The sequence below is a fragment of the Orycteropus afer genome, unplaced genomic scaffold, assembly GCF_000298275.1.
Source record: "Orycteropus afer afer isolate SDZICR_OR568_19922 unplaced genomic scaffold, OryAfe1.0 scaffold00235, whole genome shotgun sequence".
Classification (NCBI taxonomy): Eukaryota; Metazoa; Chordata; class Mammalia; order Tubulidentata; family Orycteropodidae; genus Orycteropus; species Orycteropus afer.
Genome location: NW_006921822.1, coordinates 3775729 through 3789907, shown reverse-complemented (window position 1 = coordinate 3789907; position 14179 = coordinate 3775729). Strand labels below are relative to the sequence as shown.

Here is a 14179-nt window from a genome sequence, read left to right as displayed (position 1 = left end):
GGGTAGCTGGCTGTGACCAAGCAGTGACCACAACCTTGCCCCTTGTCAGCTCTACTATACACCTGGGAATTCTGATCATTCACATAAACTTATAGGACCACTGTCTGCCAACTCTATATATGTTCTTGGATACACTCCCCATTTCATATACATACCTAATTGTTCAGCCTGTCCACCTATCTATCCATCCATATACCCATGTTTGTCTTCACTGACAACACAGTACTGTATGTGCAAAAGTGTTCATATTTGTTGTTTGTACCTCCCATGTACCTCTCTATGTCTTTCTCATCCTCAGTGCTGCCATATCGGTCACTCACATTTGGTACATTGCAAGTTAGGGACTCTTGAGGAGGTATTTCAACTATTGTGTATTGTGACATTATTTAACATCTCACTGCCTGGAGTCAGATCCGACTCACAGCAACGCCCCCCCCTTGGGTTTCCCAGGTGGTATCACTACAGAAAGTAGATTGCTCAATCTTCCTTCCAAGGAGTGGCTGGTGGGTTTGAACCACCAGCCTTCTGGTTAGCAGTCAAATGCCTTAGGCACTATACCACCAGACCTCCCATTTCACATCTAGCCTATCATTTTACCATGGCATAAAGAACCACAAAAAAGTCATCTTTACTAGTTTCCTGGTTGATGGGGGCTATCCCTAAGTAACATAAACATTGATTCATTTTTACTGTGGTTAATTTATATATAAGGAACCCTGATGATGCAATGGTTAAAGCACTTGGCTGCTAACCAAAAGGTCAGCAGTTTGAACCTACCAGTGGCTCCACAGGAGGAAAGACCTGGCAATCTGCTCCCTGAAAGATTTCAGTCTAGGAAATGCTAGGGGTAGTTCTAATCTGTCTTCTAGGGTTGGTATGAGTTGGAATTGACTCAATGACATGCAATAACAGTTTATATATAATAAAACATTAGCCATTTCAGCATTTTCATGTACAATTTCGTGACATTAATTATATTCATCTTGCTTTACAACCATCACCACTATCCATGTCCACATTTTTCTATCACCTTTAAGAAAATCTCAGTGTGACTTTCTTTTGATCCAGTTCATTGAAAAAATAAGGTTTTCTGGTATGTGTGCATATATATAAGGAGCTCTGGTGTCATAGTACCTAAGGCATTTGACTGCTAATCAGAAGGCTGGCAGTTCAAACCCACCAGCCACTCAATGGAAGGAAGATGGGCCAGTCTACTTCTGTAAAGATTTACTGCCTTGGAAACACAAGGGGGTCATTAGGAGTTGGAATCAACTCGATGGCAGTGAGTTTTAGTTTTGTGCATATATATATACATATAATCCTACAATGGTTATTTGCTGACAGTCTCAAGCACAGCAGGACAACGCTTATAACTGCCAGAAGATGGCGCATGCCATCCTTTTGGGAATTTCTCAGGAAGGTCTCAAGGCTGCAAAAGCTACATGACCAATTCTCTTCTAAATTGGATGTGAAAACATATACTCTCAATTATGCTAGGAAATACTTTTTTTATGGACGTATTTGTAAATTAATTCAGTCTTTCTCAAGCTTGGGTCAGTAAATGTTTGCTAAACATGTGATTGTAGATGAATCATTTCACTTTAACTGGCCTCTATTGTTTCATCGGAAAAAGAAAAGATGGACAAGTTGACTATTAAGGCCTGTTGCCATCAGGAGAGCCTCTAAAAACATATCAAACAGCTTAGAAGTATTCTATAACTCTTTCCCTATAACTTCTCCCCAAACAAAACAAAATAAAGCATGATGTTCCTAATTTTAACTAGGACCAGTTGGAAATTTCTAAAGTGTAAGCTTAAATTTGGATCAAATGCTGTTTTTATTTAGTCTGGAAGCTTTTAACTGTTGACTTTCAGTCTGTCAATCCACATAGTTTTCACTGAAAATTAAAAAGAACATAAAAACTACTCTAAACTTTCTCATAGTTGTTCTTTAAGGAGATCAAATATGCAAGAGAGAGAACATTTTAATAATCCTCCAGGAGAAATCAGAAGAATGAAAACCAAAGACTGCTCCTTGTTTTTTCACCCGTTTGTGGCTGGGTGCTGGGATGTGTGTTCCATGACAGTGATTACCCACTGCTCAGGGAGCTTTAGAACAGCTAAAGGCTGATGGGCTGACAAGGCCATTCTTGACTCAGGATTTGAGCAAACACTCACCTTAACTCTTCAAGTCTGAATGTTAAAATAGTAAGAAAATTACTTTCTCTCACTCTCATCCTGTCTACAAAGCCCATGTTCACCATGGCCATGTGTACCTGGCATGTGCACCACTTGTGCTTGCTCCTTTCTCAGCACCCCTGTAGGGCACTCTACAAGGGTAACTCTTTGACAGAGTGGACAATTTCACATTTGCTGAGTTGAGGGATTGATGGGAGGTAACATTGCATAATCATTAAGAGAGCAGGCACAGAATCACAGAGGCTGAGTTCAAATCCAGATGTGTTACATGACCTTGGCTGAGTATGGTCCCTATTTTTCTGTACTTCATTTTTCTCATTTGTAAACTGGAGATAATATTGGCAGTTAACCAAGAAGGCTCTTGTGAAAATTAAATGTGATAGTGTTTATATAAAGAAATTAACACCATGCTCAATATATAGAACATGAACAACAGCTATTAATTGCAATTATTACTATTACTACTATTATTATTTTTGTTTTTGGGCAAGTGCCTGTATCTCAGAGGGACAGTCTGCCCCACATCCTACTTCCTATCTTATAGTCATTCCCCTAAGGCTGAGATGGAATGCCACTCCTGCATCAGGAAGTAAGAAAACATCAGATAAGTAAGTCCTAGGCTTACACTGTTCCCATGGAAGAAGCTCAATTCTAAGTTTCTTTGAGGACATTACCAGGAATGTTGTCAGGACATACCTCTTGCCTTCACATCCTGAGCAGCTGATGGCTCTCTGCAGGGCCTTCCTCTTTATGTTATTTTCCTTCACCAAGCTAACATCTCGGGGAAACAAACCTTCCATCAGGTCCATAGTTGTCTTCATTCTCGAGTCTGGATCCAAAATGTCTGCCAGGGATTTGTCTTGGTGGACTATTTCCTTGGCTAGAGCCTCTGTTCTGATGTCTTCTGAGGTCTTCTGAGGACCAGCACTGACTTTCTTTTCTAAACCCTGATTTCCACTAACTGGATCGTGGATGAGGCTCAGGGTCCGGATGAGAGGTGGCTCCCCACCAACAGACCCAGCTGGTTGGAGCTGGTCTTCCATGATGGAGGGTAGGTTGCCCTCATTGGCCTCCAAAGCCTTGATAGAATCCTGGGGTCTAGAAGCTAGTGTCTGACTACCCACCAAATGGGCTGCACCGGGTACTGGTCTTTCTCTTGTCAACACCTTGCTAGAACTGCTGGGGATTTAAAACAAAACAAAACAAAACAGAGTGTTAAGAGAGAAGTCAATAGAAGGGTGAAAACTAGAGGCTAGAGACTGAGGGAGAAGCTTCCCACATTAGATATGAGATGAGAAAGTCATAGCTCTGAGGTTATTATTCCTCAAATAACCACAAGGTACTAAAGGGTCTTCTCATGAGCCCAGTAGGTGGGTCACAGGGAAGTTGTGTGACTTCCTAAGGGGCCTGGATGCCTTAGGAACTCAATTTTGGAGACTGTTGCTATCAGATTCTGCAGCTTTCTGAAATGTCTAAGTGAACAGATAGATAGTTGTAGTACAAGTCACTCTTGCAGGATTTAGAGAAACTACCACAAAGGTGGCATCTGGCAATGGTGGTTTTTTTTTTTGGTGTTGTGACAAATCATGTGTCCTAGGGAGTGTAAGTTGGGAAACGCTTCTTCCCCATTCTTCTGACTTCTAAGAAGAGGTTTTCCCTAAATGTTACTGATCTTTAGCCCTACTCTTTATTCTCTGCTATGGACATGGAATGACTTTAGACAGAGAAGCTGACCTTTCATAGCCCAGCTTCTTCTTTCCTTTGTTTTAAGAGCCATGTATGCCCCAGGGGCAGCTTCAGCAGCACATCCTGTGACTAGGCAGGCAAACCTGTTCAACATTGAGGCGCATACCAGGAAGCCCACTTACATTCAGATATAAGCCACATACTCCACTATGTATCAGTAAAAGAGTGATATTTTTGTCTTGTAAATGCCTTCCTCTTTTTTCTTAATCCATTCAGAATTTGGGTGGGACAGAGAGATGTTATGTATTTGGGCTTCTTGAGCCTCTCATGTCCATAAAAAAATGAAACATGCCTCTCTGGATTTGGTCTTGCATTTTCATTACTCTCACTCCCTGGTATCCAAAGACTACCAGTATGACTACTCCCCAAGATAAATAAGTAAAACAGCTCAGCCAGTTTCATGAGCTAGGCTTGTATAGGCTCTCCTGGGGTCAAATGATCTGAGAAGCCTGGAACTTGAAAATCTCTCATTATATTAGTGAGGGAACCTCCTTTCTTCCTCAGTTGAAGGCTACCCTACTCAGTGTCTGCTCACTCACCTGGTATGGGGATCCTCATTAGCCTTGCTGTCCAGCTGTGCCTCATACACAGCTTGGGGAGGTGGTGGAGGAAAGTCATCGAAGCTATTCACCAGGGTTTCCAGGCTCAGTGGAGGAGGCGGGGGTGGAGGAAGAGCTTCAAATGTGGGGTTATAAGTGGCACTGGGTTGCAAGTCCTTCACAAACACTTCATCGTCATATTCCTCCCGAGGTGGTGGGGAGGCCTGTAGGACTGACTCAGATATTCGGAGGGAGATCCTCCCTGGAGTGCTTGGGGCCCCAACAGGTGTGTCTGGGTCAGAAGTGCTGCTTGAACTTGGAAGACTCTGCTGTTTCTTATAGTGCTTCAGGTTTACAAATTCAGGTGACAAGGATTCCTCAGGAAGGCTGTCCTCTCGAACTGTGTAGGCCCATTTCACTCGAGGGGGAGGAGGCCGATGAAGTAGTGAGACCTTCTTCCTCATTGCCTCCTCTATCCCATTCTCTGGGCTGCTGGATTCAGGGCCTCTTGGAGGCTGGGTCAGAGTGGGACCATTGCTTCTGAGGGTTATTGCAGGGCTGCAGGGTGAAAGTGGCTGTCGCCCTGCCTGACCATCCCTCCCAGCCTGCTGAGCAGCAGCCTGTGAGCAGTAGGGGGACAGCAAAGAGGAAGGCAGAGTGGAGCTGAGTGGGGTCACTGGTCCCATCCTGGTGTCTGCGAGACAGTCCTCCATTTCTGCTGGCAGTGGCCTAGGGCAAGGTGTCCTCCTGGCTTGCCTCTGAGGCTCTAGGGATCTAGGACATTCACTGGGAACAGAAAGGCCACCAACTGCTCTGCAGCCAGCACCATTGCAATGAGGGCTAGGATGGTGTATGAGCAATGGCATTTCTTCTCCGTCTTGTTCCGGACAACTGAGTGACCTGGAGCGGGATACAAACCTGAGAGTTACGGCTCTAAAGAAACAGACAAATAGAGCCCAAGGGTCATTATACAGATGAGAAACACATTTAATGGGAAGAAGTTTAAACCCCAAGTTTAAACAAAATGCTAGATAGGCATAAACTCTTACAGAAAGTGTCACATGGAAAACCTGGGTTCACACAGGATCTCCTTTTACTAACCCTCTCTCACTGCTTCTACCTCCCATATGCACCACTTCATAAAGCAGATCTTGAGGACCAGACCAGACCCGTTGCTATCAAGTTGATTCCAACTCATGATGACCCATGTACTACAGAGCAGGACTGCTCCATGGGGTTTTCTTGGCTGTAATCTTTATGGAAGCAGATCACTAGGCCTTTCTAACATAGTCCACTGAGCGGGTTAGAACCACAGACCTTTACGCTAGTAGTTGAGGGCAAGCCGTTTGTGCCACCTAGGAACCTTCTTTTGAGGACAGGATTCAGGATATAAAAGGAAACAAGTAGATACATCTTTTCAGCTTCTTTTAGGACTTCTTTGGGAAACAGCTCCTGGCTACTTGTTCTGGGTAAGAAGAATGCTGCTTCATTCCTCTCCCAGTGTGCTCCCCATGGGGAGGTCTGTTTGGAAAACATTTGTGTGAGCTGCTGAATTTGAAGGTTTTATTTACAACTTTCTTTCAGCCTCCTAGTGTTTTTCTTTCTTAAAAGGAAAAGTAAAAAGTAAGGGGAGAGTCTTGCCTAAGGAGATAATTAACAGTTACCTCTGGAAAAAAGAGATTGACAATAATGAATAAATATAGTGCATGGTGATTTAAACAACTGTCCTCCAGGCTCCAAGGAAACCCAACAATTTTCCATTTTTTGTTTTTTTATTACTGTGTTCCAAAAGCAGAAAAAGAAGGACATTACAAAGAAAACAAGACTGCAGCACTGCCTGCCTGCTATGCAAGCAATGATGTGGATAAAAACCTGTAGCAGACCCACCATCATTTGTAAATTCCATATTTGTAGTTCCCTGACTGGCTGTGCAAGTCAATCTGAAGAGCAGATGGCAGTTTTCATTTCACTGATGTAGCTCCTCAGAGGGAGCTGTGACTCAGTCCCAAGTCAGAGCAACAGGACAGAGCCAGCCACAATCATTGGCGTGTCAGGCAAGGACAGTACAACATATAGCAAGGAGACCCAAAGGAACCAAATTAGCGCCTCTCAGATCTTCATTTGTTCTTTACTATAAATGTAGATGGTTGAATAAAGGGCCCATAACTCTCTCAGATGCAACCCCTCCTCTCCCCCAAGATGCTTTTCATTCAGGGACTGTTTCTTTGCCAGGACCCTCTTAAAGCTCTTCTTGGTGGTTTCCTAAATGTGAACATCAGAGACTAGAGGCAGGAAGAGTCTTTACTTCCATGTCTCATTCCTTTTGGTATCCACAGTGCCTGGCAGAGAGTACCCTGTCAGGAAATGTCTGTGAATGAATGATGTCTCTTTTGCCCTCCTGCTCTTCATACTGTAGGATATGAACTGTTTTGAAACTTAGCATTCTTTAATAGGACGTGCCTGGGTGGCAAATAGTTAAGCTCATGCTGTAAGGGGACAGAGGATAAACTGGAATCTGATGTCTTAATTGTTAATACAGGTAGATTCACTTTAGTTATTATACATATATTCTGAGGGTTTTTAAAAAGAAAAGGTATCACTAAAACATGCAATAAAATAATAAAGTTATCCTTTAAAGATCCAGCCCAATAAACTTCAGTCAGAAGAATTATTGACTGAATTGTGTCCTTCCAAAATATGTGTATTAGTGTAGGGTGTGTCTTGAATCAATCTCTTTTGAGTTATGAAAGGAGTAGATTAAGCAAGAAACGACAACTGGGGGAAGAAAGATGCCATGCCACGCCATGCTATGCCACATTAAGATCACCACAGAGCCAAGGAATAGAAGATGAAAAGAGACAAGGACCTTTTACCAGAGCTGAAAAAATAAGAAAGCCTTCTGCTAGAGCAAACCAAAAAAACTCACTCCATTGAGTTGATTCCAACTCATAGCGACCCCCACTGGGTTTCCAAGGCAATAAATCCTTATGGAAGTAGATTGCCCCATTTTCCTCCTGCAGAGCGGCTGGTAAGTTTGAACCATCAACCTTCTGGTTAGCTGTCAAATGCCTTGGGCACTGTGCTACCAGAGCTCCTTTCCTCTAGGGCAGGCACCCTGAAGTCAGACTTCTAGCCTCCTATGGGAGCTCTGGGAGCTCTGGTAGCATAGTGGCTAAGACACTTGCCTGCTAACCAGACGGCTGGCGGTTCAAACCCACCAGCCACTCCTCGGAAGGAAGGTTGGGCAATCCTACTTCCGTAGTGATACTGCCTCGGAAACCCAAGGAGGGGTCGCTATGAGTCGGGGCCGACTCGACGGCACATAACAACAACAACAACAACATGGGAGCTCTGGTGGCATAGTGCCTAAGGCATTTGACTGCTAACCAGAGGGCTGGCGGTTCAAACCCCACAGCCACTCCTCGGAAGGAAGGTTGGGCAATCTACTGCTGTAGTGATACCCCCTCAGAAACCCTAGGAGGGGGTGCTGTGAGTCAGATCTGATTCAATGGCAGTGAGTTTGGTTTGGTTTTTTGGAACTGTAAGAAAATAAATTTCTGTTTGTTAAAGTCACCCCCACTTGTGGCATTTCTGTTACAGAAGCACTAGAAAACAAAAAACTAACCTTATGTTTGATAATCTTAGTTTACTTCCTTAGTTTATAGGAACCCTATTAAAATAGTGTATTTTGAAAGAAACACTTGAGTTAAATGCTTACTTTGTTTGAGACTGCTTGATTGTATTGTGTTGTTCCAGGAACAAAGAATAGGATAAAAAAGATTTGTTCTAGTCCATTTTATAATGTGTGAGAAACTTTCCCACAAAGACTACTGACATGTATCTGGGAATTCTAATATTCAAGAACTGGATTCTAGAGAAGAATTACTCAAACTTTGACTTTAGACCAGTTCTCTTTCAGCAGTTTCACCAGCATTTACTTTTTACCTTGTCCTTAGCTTTCAATGAAAGCAGCCGAACTAACCAAAGTCCTTAGCCCCATCTTGAATATGTCCTTCACATTAGGTACAGCTGCAACAATAGCACAGAGATGAAATTAATCATAGTTGAGGTATGAAGAATAAGTGTGAAGTCTGCTCTTGGAAGTAAGGTAGGTAACCTAACACCTATTTCCTGACTGTATGGACAGTATCTAAGTGGCAGTGTTAGCTAGAGTTATTAAAAATATGAATACATACAGAGAAATAGTAACTGGACTAAACATAAGAAAAATTAAAGGAACCAGCTTGAAAAAGAAAATGTACTATTATTGTTAATCACAAGAGATTATAATATAGCGTAATATACTAGTATAATAGGAGTATAGTATTATAATACGCATAACACGATGCTGCTCTACTCTGAGGAGGCAGCTCTTTCCCAGTCATAGTTGGAGTGCTTTTCAACCTGAGGGACTCATCTTTCAGCACTATATCAGACAATGTTTCATTGCTATTCATAAGGTCTTCACTGGCCAATTGAGAAGTTGTTGGCCCTTTCCTTCTTCTGAGTCTGTCTTAGTCCAGAAGCTCTGCTGTAACCTGTCCACCTTAGGTGACTCTGCTGGTACTTGAAATACTGATGGCACAGCCTCCAGCCTCACAGCAACACACATGCCACCACAGTACGACAAACAGACTGACGACTTTAATGATGTGGATGGAGCAAAACTTTTGGGATCTCCGTTTGCTGATTTGGCATGATTCAAAATGGAAAGAAACAGCTGCAAACATCCATAAATAATTGGAACATAGAATGTATGAAGTATGAATCTAGGAAAATTAGAAGCTGTCAAAAATGAAATGGAACACATAAAGATCGATAATCCTAGGCATTAGTGAGATGAAATGGACTGGTTTTGGCCATTTTGAATCAGATAACCATATGATCTTACTATGCCAGGAATGACAAATTGAAGAGGAATGGTGTGGCATTCATCATCACAAAGAATGTTTCAAGATCTGTCCTGAAGTACAATGCTGTCAGTGATAGGATGATATCCATATGTCTACAAGGAAGACCAGTAAATACTACTATTATTCAAATCTACACACCAACCCCCAAAGCCAAAGATGAGGAAATTGAAGATTTTTACTAACTTCTGCAGTCTTAAATTAACAAAACACGCAATCAAGATATGTTGATTATCACTGGTCACTGGAATGCCAAAGTTGGAAACAAAGAATCACTGGTAGTTGGAAAATATGGCCTTGGTAGTAGAAATAATGCTGTAGATCACATGATAGAATTTTGCAAGACCAATGACTTATTCACTGCAAATACCTTTTTTCCACAACACAAACGGTGGCTATACATGTGAACTTCATCAGATGGAGTACACAGGAATCAGACTGACTACATCTGTGGCAAGAAGTGATGGAGAAGCTCAATATCTTCAGCCAAAACAAAGCCAGGAGCTGATTGTGGAACAGACCATCAGTTCCTCATATGTAAGTTCAAGTTGAAGCTGAAGACAATTAAAACAATTCCATGAGAGCTGAAATATGAACTTTATAATTTCCCTCCTGAATTTAGAGACCATCTAAAGAATAAATTTGAAATACTGAATACTAATGACTGAAAACCAGAGGAATTATGGGATGACATCAAGAACATTATTCATGAAGAAAGCAAAAGGTCATTAAAAGGATAGGAATAGAGGAAAAAAACAAAATGGATGTCAGAAGAGACTCTGAAACTTGCCCTTGAACGGAAAGTAGCTAAAACAAATGGAAGAAATGACAAGATAAATGAGCTGAAAAGAAGATTTCAAAGAGCAGCTTGAGAAGACAATTATTACAATGAAATGTGCAAAGGCCTAGAGTTAGACAACCAAAAGGGAAGAACATGCTCAGCATTTCTCAAGCTGAAAGAAGTGAAGAAAAAATTCAAGGCTTGTGTTGCAATATTGAAAGATTTTATGGGCCAAATATTGAATGTTACAGCAAACATCAAAAGATGGAAGGATCACTACACCAAGAAGAATTACTCAATGTTCATCTATTTCAGGAGGTGGCATATGATTAAGAATCAGTATTGAAGGAAGAAGTTGAAGCTGCACTGAAGCGACTGCTGATGAACAAGGTTTCAGGAACTGACAGAACACTCACTGAGATTTTTCGACAAATGGATGCTGCTCTGGAGGTACTCACTTGTCTATGCCAAGAAATCTTGAAGACAGCTACCTGGCCAACTGACTGGAAAAGATCCATATTTGTACCCATTCCAAGGAAAGGTGATGCCACAGAATGTAGAAATTATTGAACAATATCATTAATATCACATGCAAGCAAAATCTTACTAAAGATAATTAAAAAATGGCTGCAGTAGTATATTGACAGAGAGCTTCCAGAAATGCAAGCTGGATTCAGAAGAGGACATGGAACAAGGGATATCACTGCTGATGTCAGATGGATCTTAGGTGAAAGCAAAGAATACCAGAAAGACGTTTACTTATGTTTTATTTACTATGCCAAAGCATTCGATTGTGTGGATCATAACAAATTATGGCAAAAATTGAGAAGAATGGGAATTCCAGAACACTTGATTGTACTTATCAGGAACCTGTACATAGACAAGGAAGCTGCTGTTTGAACAGAACAAGGGGATACTGCATGGTTTAAAATCAGAAAGGGAGTGTGTCAGGGTTGTATCCTTTCACCATACTTATTCAGTCTGTATGCTGAGAAAATAATCCAAGAAGCTGGATTATATGAAGAAGAATGTGGCATCAGGATTTGAGGGAGACTCATTAACAACCTGCAATGTGTAAATGACATACCTTTGCTCGCTGAAAGTGAAGATGACTAGAAGTACTTCCTGATGAAGATAAAGACTTCAGTCTGTAGTATGCATTACATCTCAACATAAAGAAAACAAAAATCCTCACAACTGGACCAAAAAGCAGCATCACAATGAATGAAGAAAAGATTGAAGTTGTTAAAGATTTCATATTACTTGTTTCCACAATCAGCACCAATGGAAGCAGTAGCCAAGACATCAGACGATGTATTGCACTGGGCAAATTTGCTGCAAAAGACCTCTTTAAAGTGCTGAAGAGCAAATATGTCTCCTTGAAGACCAAGGTGCACCTAACCCAAGCTATGATATTTTCAATGGCCTCTTATGCATGTGATAGCTGGACAATGAAGACCAAAGAAGAGTTGATGCTTTTGAGTTGTGATGCTGGTGAAGAATGCTGAAAGTACATGGGCTGCCAAAAGAACTAATAAATCTGTCCTGGAAGAAGTACAGCAGGAACATTCCTTGGAAGTGAGAATGACCAGACTACGTCTGACCTACTTAGTTCATGTTGTCAGAAGGAACCTTTTCTTATAGAAGGATATCATGCTTGGTAAAGGGGAGGGTCACCAGAAAAGGGGAAGGCTCTCAATGAGAAGGATTGGTACGGTGGCTGCAATGATGGGCTCAGGTGTGGCTGACACAGGATTGGGCAGTGTTTTGTTTTTTTGTACATAGGGTCACTATGAGTCATAGCCAACTCAATGACACCTTACAAGAGCAACAACATGATGCTGCAGGTATATGCTGTGGTTCCAGTGAAACAATCTGGAAATTTTTACTTATTAAGCTCCATGGAAACAGTTCAAAATTTCAAATTCTAGAAAGTTGTCCATTATAATTTGCCACTTAGGATAAGTGATCTTGATGGCAAATTTTTTTAAAGTGACTTTCCTGCTACTCTCTATATGTATCTAGAAATTATGTTTTTGAACTTTATTTTTTGGTCAGGTACTTCCTGTGAGTTTGTCTTCCTCTGGGAAGCTGTTTATGAAATGCTCATTCTTTCTCTAGCACCTTAGTCAACAGAATCTTTTGGGCACAGACCTGTTAACAGACCAGCGACACTAGACAGGCAGCACGTGTGAGAGCAATAGGGTGTGTTTGAGAAGAGCATTTCAATTAATTATTCTGATGTCAACACTTGCTAGAAGTCAATCCATTTCCTGAAGTAGCACACATTCCAAAACCTATTCTGAATAAATACCATTTTTAGAGAGTCATTTAAAAATAAGAAAACATTCTGCACAGCCTATATATTGGAAAAGGCAGCACATAACACTATGCAACACTGCATTTCAATGTCATGTAGAGAGGAATAGAAACAGTTTAACTAGCAGCATTCACAAAGCAGAGAGCAATATAAATACATACACATACCTAGATTCAGTGCCAGCCAAGGAGCATGGATCCTTCATAAGAAGACCAAAGCTTTGGTTGTCCCCCAAAAGTATATCCTTGAAACAAAAGAAAGAGATATCATTACTACCACCAGACATTTAAGTTTAACAAGGAGAGAAAGGTAGAAAGGATGAGCATTTAGTGAATACTTACTATTGCAAGGCACCATGGTGGTACCTTCTCATTAAGACCCAGGAGGGACTATTAACCTCACTGTATAACAAATGGCAAAGTCAAGATTTGAACTTTAGTCTGTCTCACTAGGTGCCTCCCCTAGCAAGGTTTCCTAAGAGATGTTAGTTAATGATTATCTCAAGAGTTCAAAAAAAGTTATATTTGAAATAAGTTAATGAAAATGAACTCAAAGGGCCAAGCTTTTGGGAAATATGGGAGATAACAGTGAAAGGAATGTGCACTGAATTCTGCAAAAATCTCAGATGTTCTAAATTAAAATTAGAAAAGATATGACAGTGGTTTATAATTAGGTTGAAATAAATTCTCTCTGGGAATACAATCACACCCACATGTGCTATCAATAACTCTGGGGATTTTTTAAGGGTAGTTTTTGTTTGTTTGCTTGTTTGTTTATAAGAATATAGACTGTCTTGAAAGAGTCAAAGGTTACTTTCTGATAATGCAAAATTTGGCCCATATGATCAGGTCCATAAAGAAGTTAGTGATATTGTTATTGAGGATGATGCTTAACTCTCAATTATTCATAATAGGAGACAGGTAGAAAGCAGAAAAATTAAATACATATATTTGATTTATCTTCTATTTGATTTCACCATGCACCCTACCCAACAGGCTAGCATGGCTTTCACTCTCTCGTTGTTTTGCCCAGTTAGTGGTGAAAGTACTCAAACCAAAAAAAAAAAAAAAAACTCACTGCCGTTGAGTCGATTTCGACTCATGGCAACCCCTCCTTAGATTTTCGAAGCAGTCTCTCTACAGATGTAGACTGCCCAATCGAAGTACTACTAAGCAACAAAAAGAGCCAAAGGTAGGCTGCAGAAAAAAACAAAAACTTTTATTAGTAGTAATTATGTTGTAGTTGCCATTGAGTCAGATTCGACTCATAGCAACCCCTTCTTGCGTTTCCAAGATGGCATCACTATGGAAGTAGATTGCCTAACCTTCCTTCTGAGGAGTGGCTGCCGGGTTTGAACCGCCAGCCTTCTGGTTAGTAGTCAAGTGCCTTAGGCACTGAGCCACTACCCCTTATTGGGCAATTACTGTGTGCCAGATACTCTGCTAAATAATTTACAATCCACAAATTACGTGCCTGGAATTATATTAGCATTTTACATTTCTTTTGCATTTAATCTTTAAAACGATTGGTGGGGAGGAGTAAATGCAGTTCAAAGACGTTAAGCATCTTGCCCAACAGTTAAATAAGTGGAGGACCTAGGATTCAAAGCTCAGGATTTTTCCCCAGAATCTTAATAGGTGACAGGCTAGATACATCAAACTTGAATGCTTTTTTTTTGGGGGGGG

At 41.1% G+C, this 14179-nt stretch overlaps 1 protein-coding gene across 1 annotated transcript in view; it reads right to left on the bottom strand.

Annotated features, from left to right (window-relative positions):
* SHROOM3 (shroom family member 3) overlaps positions 1-14179 on the bottom strand; it is a 577837-nt gene that overhangs the window by 27947 nt on the left and 535711 nt on the right. The window contains exons 6-8 of the mRNA XM_007949040.1: positions 12662-12738; positions 4484-5383; positions 2895-3374 (exon numbers count right to left, since the gene is read on the bottom strand). Of these exons, the coding sequence (XP_007947231.1) occupies positions 2895-3374; positions 4484-5383; positions 12662-12738 (1457 nt within the window). The remainder of the gene's footprint in view (positions 1-2894; positions 3375-4483; positions 5384-12661; positions 12739-14179) is intronic.